The sequence below is a fragment of the Staurois parvus genome, unplaced genomic scaffold (assembly GCF_062004578.1).
Source record: "Staurois parvus isolate SC_StPar_1 unplaced genomic scaffold, SC_StPar_1.0 ptg000151l, whole genome shotgun sequence".
NCBI classification, from domain to species: domain Eukaryota; kingdom Metazoa; phylum Chordata; class Amphibia; order Anura; family Ranidae; genus Staurois; species Staurois parvus.
In genome coordinates this window covers 6,831,894-6,840,134 of record NW_028317947.1, presented here as the reverse complement: position 1 = coordinate 6,840,134, position 8,241 = coordinate 6,831,894, and the positions used below count along the sequence as shown (strand labels likewise).

Below are 8,241 nucleotides of genomic sequence, written 5' to 3'. Positions count from 1 at the left end.
CAGGTGTAGCCAACAGGTTATGATTGCATAGAATGTAACCATCTAGGTGCTGTGATACACAATTCAGTAGAGTGTGTAATCTCATCACCTTGGTCAGCCTTAACCCAAAAAAGATAATAATGACCATGCAGGGAGTTGAGTCACAAAATCACGATTCATACAAACCTGGGAAAGGTTCCAGTTGCTTTTCACATCATTATGACTTGTTGTATGACTATCAGTTTTCCGACAGTTTTTTTTTTAAACACAACATGATTCAATCATTTAAACCCAGTGAGCACAAGAACTATGAGAATAAAGTTCAGCAAAACTTGTCATCTTTATTTTTTTTCTAATAACATATAAACCATGTCTTATTTTTACAATGTTATAAATAAAATTAAATATTATAATTAAATACAAATAAATAATAAATACTTCCCACTTAGAACACTGTATTATAAGACATTAAATAAATATTCACTATAAATTACATATTTAGTCACGTTAAAAAAACACACTAGTGTAACCAACAGAAAAAAAATATAAAACAAAATATTATAAATATCTCACAAATTCCACAAACAGTGAGAAGTGGTTGTTGCACCGCCCCAAGCTTCTCACTTGACATACAGCAGACACAATAACTTCAGAATAAGAAAACAAAAAACAACCAAAAATGAAATCTACTGCAAGACATGGGATTTTTGAATGGGAGTTAAATGTCCTACCTAATCCCCTTCTTCCTGCAGAGATAATACCCTAACATTACGTTGTTTTTTTACCCATAACAATACAAAGATTCCAGAGCTAAATCTCCTAGTTAACACAAAAACCCTACTTAAATGTCAACATTTAAGTTTCAGATGTTTTTTTTATGTCATACATTTGCAAATACATGTGAAGCCATATTCCCAAGTCAAGGTACCTCTGCAAAGTGTGGTCCCTAACTCTAAACTATCTGAGCTCCCAAACTGGGACATATATATGGCAATGCAAAAATTAAAGTCAGTTTTACCTTGAAGGTAGCCCTATCCTACCCTAAAAGCATAGTAACACACCAGAAGGCTAGACTAGGTCAAGGCAATTGAAGACCCCCCCCATCCCAATATGTGCCTGCCCAAATCCAACAAAGCAAACATGGATGCCACTCAGATCACTTTAAAACTAGCAAAATGAGAAGCATGCACATGAACAGGGTGATCTAAAGAACAATACAAAAATTTCCCAGGAACCCAATTTAAACTTTTTGGGTTAAATAACAAAGGTCTTTAAAAGTACGTTCTTGTAAATATTTTTTCTTGCTACAAACCTGCATATTTAACCTAAAAATAAAAATAACACATAGTGAATACTGTATAGTCAGCAACTATGTGATGATTATTTATGTGGCCTATAGAATATTAAAATGTTCTGAAGATTCAGTTCCACTTTCGACACAATATGAAACAAGGCTATCTTCTAACAGCTAGCTGGCCACGTTATCAGGCTCAGTCACTACATCACTGCAAAGTACCTGAAAAAAACAAAACATTTCTAAAAGAAATATAGAGGCAGACCTCCTTCTACAAATTTGAGTTGCCTGGCTGTCATGCTGGTCCAATGGCTTCAATAGGTGGGTAGTCAGTGTCCATTAGCAAGTATACAAATCAGCAGTTCTGGCTTTATTTGCTACATATGTGACATAAACCAGTGATTCAGAAAGTACTGAAGCCAGAGGATGAGAATAACAGGCAGGGGACTATTATTTTCAGAAGGAGGTTAGCAATGGCAGCCTCCGTGATTCTGAAAGGACAGGTTTCTTTTACCTAGTAGCAGTCAACCATGATTTATTTTGCTAAAATAACATTTGTAAGAAATAAACTCTAGTTGGCTTCCACAGAATACTGCTATTTCTACAGAATCATTTCAAAGCATTTGAATTTAAACTTCCCGCCAGGTTTTAAATCTAAGTGAAATATTCACTACTTGTTTTTCTCCTGTTGCAACCAGTGCAATTACAGGTTTTGGACAGAAACAGGCTGAGCAAGGGTGTTTAAATATTAAACATAAGACCCTCTTGAGCTTTTCCATGCGATTACTGCTGGGAAGACAGTCCTTTTTTAAAGGTGCTCATAGCGATGGAGAGATCATGGAGAATGAGGAAGACTCCAGCTTTCTTCTGGAAGGGAGTGATACCACGAGGAAACTCCTGAGAAGTATGAAGAGGCACGTCATATCCTTGAGCCTTCATCTATGAATAAAAAGGAGTACAGCTGGTTAGAAAGACATGTCATTTTTGCCTACATGATATCATACATAATAGATGGCATATACATGAGTAAGGTCCTGCTGTAGTAGATCTAAATAGCTACTCTGAAATCTGAGGTCCAAATCAAAATAGACCAGCCTTTCTCAACCAGGGTTCCTCCAGATGTTTCTAGGGTTCCTCCAGTTGTTTCTAGGGTTCCTTGAGCAATTTCTGCCTCTCAGATAAGTAACCACAGACACCAATTAATTTTAGTTATCAGTAAAGAGGGATTCTTCCAAATGACTATTACACTAATATACCATAAGCTGTAGATAAAAGTAATAATTAGAGGGGTTCCCTAAGACCAGGAAATTATTTCAAGAGTTCCTCCATGTAAACAAAAGTTGAGAGAGCCTGGCTTAGATACAGCATTACACATATATACAACTCCTATAGTCCCCTAAAGTGAAGCTCCAGGCAAAACAGCTATCAACACAGTCCTGTTCAGCCAGTGTTTTGACCATGGTACCCCTGCCAGACAGCAAATGCAATCATTGACCTCACTTTTCTCCAATGTTAAGCAGTACAACTTTGTCATCAACCTACACCAGCCTGCTATTTGGACAAAGGATAAACATCACGGCATTGATGAAGTCATGGTTCCTCGCATTGCTGTGCTAGATTGACATTACTGTTTCATGCAGTGGAGCCCTGGTTGGCTCATAGTGCCTGTCCTTAGCCTCTTAAGAGTCCTGCTGTACAGGAAATTGCAGGAAGGTAATAAAACTGTATATAAAAACTTATAGCACCTGCATTTAAAATATATTTAATGATTTTGCCTGGAATTCACCATTAAAGTGTTACTAAACCCAGGACCATGCATTCACTATATCTGGTCTCCCACAGTACACAGAACATTGAAATGCAATTATTTTAGTAAATATAAACTGCTAAATACCATTTTTTATCAGCAGTATATAGTAGACTTTTGAGTTCTATCAGTGTCCAGCTGGGCACTGGGTAATCTTGTAGGAGTTTTCATTCTCCTCTGACTGTCCTTTGAGGCTGCCTAACCCCTGACCCTCTGTCTGGACAGTGATGATTAGCCCTGTGCCAATGAAATGCACCCTCCCAAAGAAGAAAAAAAAACCTCTCTAGCAGTACACACTAAACTGAGCATGTGCAGAGTGTCTCCTAGAGCTCTCTACTATCAGCAGATGGATTGGGGACAGTAGAAGAAGAGGAGGCTCAGAGAAGACAGGATCAAACAGCCTTTTTATACAATGCAGAGGATTAACCCCTTAGGTTCCACAGTGAGTATAACAAGCATGTTTTACTGCATTTATAGACTGATTATACTGTTGTGGGTTTAGTAACACTTTAAAGTCCTTATTTAATAACAAGGTGTAAAAAAATAATATATAATAATAATAATACTGTGTTGTGACCTATAGCAACCAATTACCATTTAGCAATTTAGAACAATAAAATTGTGTTGATCTTATTGGTTGCGAAGGACTACTGCACAGAACTCTGTTGTGTTATTACATAAACCCAAACCATTCCCTTACTTTGATATTTTACAAAATACGGGGGAAGCAATATGCAGCATCATAAGGAGCTCCCTACAGGTACAGGTATCCCTATTAGGTATCATGCGTGGCACAAATGTACTTATAAATCAAAGCCTACTACTTTATATTCTAAACTTACCTCCTCTTCAATGTTGGAGATGAATTCATCCAGGTCATAGAGCAGATTGGTAAGGTCAAATTCATTGGAGACCTGAGTGGAGCTAAGTAAGGAGTAAGTGGTCTTCAGGCCTTGGTACAGCTGTGAGTAGCAGTTTTCCTGTGCAGACAAGAAGGGGGAATTCAATCAAACAAAATAACATCAATTGTATGAATGAATGTATAATAAGTATCAACACTGAGCAGGACAAGAGAACAAAATACTGCTCTTTTCCATGCCAATATATATATGTATATATATATATATATATATATATATATATATATATATATATATATATATATATATATAATCAGTAACTCCTTCTAATTGTATAATAAAGCCCATTGACTATCAGTAAAGATACTCTGATTTTACAACCAGTGTTTTTTTTCCAGTTTACAAATATGTTACACTTTCATTATGCAATACACATCGCACAAACTTTGTTCGCATGTAACCTTCCATTTTTAAGGAACTATATCTATCACAATGAGCACTACAATTCATGCAGGAAAACTGTCCACACCACATTGGCTAATAAATCCTTTTGCATGAATCTCAGGAGCATTGTACAATGCAGTGCAGCTGTTATAAGCAATTAATTATTTGCAAAGTGCCTTAATCCTTAGTAGCCAAAGAGCATGACCTTGTCTACTTTAGGGCTCATTCAAATTACAGACCTTTGTGGTGGTTTTTGTGTGCTTGGGAACTGGTCTGTCCTCTTTCATGTATTCTGCAAATATATTATAAGAGCCTTTGGCAGAGATATGGCTTAAATATTGGAGTTCGGGCAGGCGCCCACCACGGAAAAATCTCAGAATAGTGTCCCGAGTCCATGATTTTCTTTCTAATATATCCTGCACATGTCAGGTCAGTGTGTACAGCTCACACAATGACTGGAGGCTTGGGCATTGTGGTGTGGCTGCCTATTGTCTTCTATGATAGCAACACCACACCTTGAACGTTCTCCAATACACTGTGTTCATGCTTATTCCTTATTGTTGTTTATAGAGGAAATCCCAATGTTACTCTTTGCTAAAAGTTGACAAATGACAGCAATATGTTCATTATTGATACATAAATCAAAATTCATGGTTACCTGGTTGAAGCTGCCGCTTTCACAGTGTTCCAGAGAAATAGGAGAAATTTTCAGTAGCTTCCGTATAAGTTTTAATGTGCCTTCATCCAGCCCCTATGGAAAGTGTTGGAGAGTTACTACTTGTACAATCACATATGTTCCGTGTGATTAATGCATAGAGTTTGTTTTATCCTCCCTCTCTCTCTCCCATCCTTTTTTTTTACTTTATTACATACACATTCCTTAAATAATTATATGTCACAGTCTTATTCTACAGAAACAAGGGAACTCCTACTGCTAATTTTTATTTTAAGGTGCATGCAGATGGAGGAAGGATATTCCGGATCTTTCAGAGGAGGCCTGGCAAGAAATTCTTTCTTTGCAAATCCCTACAGTTATTGCATCCAAAGAAAAAAGATATTGCTCATATTATAGTCCCTATCTGCCAGCCCCCATTATGTCTTCAATGCTCTTCCACAGAAGGCACATTTTATCACATGGTCTGGGAATGCTTTCCTATCCAAGCATTTTGGTCTGCAGTTACTGAGTGTGTTAGCATGCTTACTCAATTACCTAATATCTGCAACCCTTTACAATGGATGGATACATAGATGAGGATAGTCTTCCAAAAAGCACCAAAACTCTGTTATGACTGGTGTTTTTCTACGCTAAAAACTGATAGCAATTCATTTAAAATCGCAAAATCCCCCTTTGGTGGCTCAGTTGCTTAGATTAGTTAACCAGGCAATTTTCTTATAGTGCATAACAGACCAACAATGGTCATATGCAGATCAAGTACCACTGGCTTGTGAAATAGTTAGGAAGCATAATGACGACAGTCTGGAGCATGCAACTCCCAAAAGCAGTAAGCTATGGAAGCCTCATGTTCCTGAACTGGCAAATACATCAATGTACAGCACATGGAGGAACAGTAAGGTGGTACACAAGCCAAAAGTAATGTTTCTACTGGTTTCAACACGCTTGGTAACCTCGAAGGTCTTAAAGCCACCAACAGGTTCTCTTTGAACAACTTAATTGGTAGTTCAAAAGGAATACATCCAAGAAATGTTTAGACTTCAATGCTTTTTCTTAAAGAGCAGTAGAGGGGAAAAACAGTCATTCAGAGAACTCACTGGCTCTGGTTAGGCACCTCACATGCAAACAGGGCTATCCTTCAATGGGTTCCCAGGAGCATAACCAATAGAAGGCATGCCAGAGCAGATTCCTAAAACACCTTTGATAATTCACAAAGCAGCCACAGCATTACAGGGCAAAACACGTGCCCTCTTCATCAGGCTTCAGTAACGTTTTAATGATTAAATGGACTCAGGGAAGCAGATGCCAGCTAAATATTAGACTTACTGTTGAAAAGGAATCAGATGGGGCAGAATTATGCCAATGAAACAGCTGCAGCAAACTGTTGGCCACATCTGACTCCTTTTCAAACAGTAAGCCTAAGACTCCAATATAAATTAGCTATGCAGCATTTTCTGTTGGCTTATGCACTGTAGTGTAACTGCTATACATATTTACAACAAACACATACTTAAAATTGGACATAGTGGGTAAAGAAAAAACATGTATGCAATTAGCTGTCGTTTTCTAAGGCTGTAGATATAATAATAATAATAATAATAATAATAATAAAAAAAAAAAAAACTTTTTTTATCCAAAGTTCTGAAGATGTAAACCTACCAGTATAGTGCTGGCATAAGGGTTTTACATTGTATCTCTATCATATATTTTTCCATCTGTAATATATATATATATATATATATATATGCACAATTCCAATTCCGGTGTTATTACATTAGACGTTTTTGCGTTTTCCATTACATAAACCCTTTTTGTAGATTTGTTTCTGCAAGAGGAATTAAACAGTAACAGGTACTTACCATTTGATCCATAATATCTGTGGCTTCTAGCCGGATTTTCTCAGCGAGTTCTTCAGTCGCCTCCATTGGTACTGGTGCTGCGATGATTACCGATATGAGTGACAGGGCCACAGCCAATCCTAAAAGTCGACAACACAGATACTGTTAGAGAATAGTATGATATGCTCACACTGAATCAGTCTCCTGAACTCTCTGGAAACACTTGTCTGGATCAATTGACCAGTGCGTGCTTCCCCTCCCTCTTTCTTCCTTCCTTTCACTTTTTATCCTACCCTCAGGACATTATCATACCTCACATTCCACAAAACTTTAACTCTGCCCTTCCCTACCACTTACTGGCCATACAATAAAAGGAGAATAAAGCTGCATTTAAAAAAAAAGGTGCTAATAGCCAATAAATGACGAAAAAATGACTGCTAACCACTTTTCCAATTTTGATCTTCTCTAGAAAAATGACTTTTACAATCTGGCTTCCATGGGCCGAACATTTGCATTTCAAATAGTTTGTAAAACCCCAAACACTACAGACGTATATAGTAATACATAGTAAACAATTAGCAGTTAGCTTTCATCTGCCTATGCCAGTTAATAAAAGCAAACGATTGACCAGATGATCAGACCATTTGTGTAAATGAGAAATAACCTATGTGGGCCTATGCATCTTTGCTCTAAGAGGACCTGTTGCAAGCTGCAAAAAGTAACTAAAAAAAGTCAGACATGTACTAATTCACACCCACAGATTCATGCTAATTCATATTTAAAAACGTAGATGCCCAGCTCATTCCATAATGCTTCTTTTATCACCCGTCTACAACCAGCCTATGGACTGGGCAATAACAAAAGATACAGAACAAGGTTGTCCAGACCTTTGTTCATGAAGATAACATACCTGTAAGCATATCTTTAAGTAGTGCCATAGTTTATGAGCTGGAAAAGTGAATGATTTAGCCTGGCCTGCTAGTGAATGCTCCATTCCTCAACACACAGACATTTATACTATGGCTCTGGAATTGCCGGAGTAATGTAACAGTGTAGTAATATTGTCTATTACGTCACTGCACTCAATTTGTATGACTAGGCTGAGTGCATCATGGACTGAAGACCGTATTCTGCTAGAGACATTGGGCTATTGGGAGTGTACAATGCTGCCACCAACAGGCACTGTGCTCAACTCTCTGAGAAATAATCAAATCTTGTACTGTGTGAGCCATTGTTTGAAAAGTTCAGAGTTTTAGTGATACCCTTCATTTTCTAACGTAAGTTATTAAAGATGAAAACTTTCGGGACCTAATGGCTAATTCAAGTTAGCCATTAAATGCTGTCAT

The 8,241-nt window shown here is 37.4% G+C and overlaps 1 protein-coding gene across 1 annotated transcript; it reads right to left on the bottom strand.

The window, feature by feature from the left end:
• Window positions 1-300: 300 nt before the first annotated feature.
• Window positions 301-7,089, bottom strand: LOC149463878 (uncharacterized). Its single transcript, XM_089674716.1, has 4 exons — window positions 6,917-7,089; window positions 5,043-5,135; window positions 3,923-4,060; window positions 301-2,212 (listed from the first exon to the last, which is right to left on the bottom strand). Exons 1-4 carry the CDS (start codon window positions 6,980-6,982, stop codon window positions 2,057-2,059), a joined length of 453 nt encoding a protein of 150 aa, XP_089530842.1. The 5' UTR covers window positions 6,983-7,089; the 3' UTR covers window positions 301-2,056.
• Between the last annotated feature and the right edge of the window lie 1,152 nt (window positions 7,090-8,241).

What these genes read in the sequence shown, in the direction of transcription:
- LOC149463878 (XM_089674716.1), bottom strand. Translation starts at nt 6,982, where the DNA reads ATGGAGGCGACTGAAGAACTCGCTGAGAAAATCCGGCTAGAAGCCACA. An exon ending in CAGATATTATGGATCAAATG is followed by an intron (nt 5,136 to 6,916) that starts GTAAGTACCTGT and finishes CACTTTCCATAG; the next exon opens with GGGCTGGATGAAGGCACATT. An exon ending in AAAGCGGCAGCTTCAACCAG is followed by an intron (nt 4,061 to 5,042) that starts GTAACCATGAAT and finishes TTGTCTGCACAG; the next exon opens with GAAAACTGCTACTCACAGCT.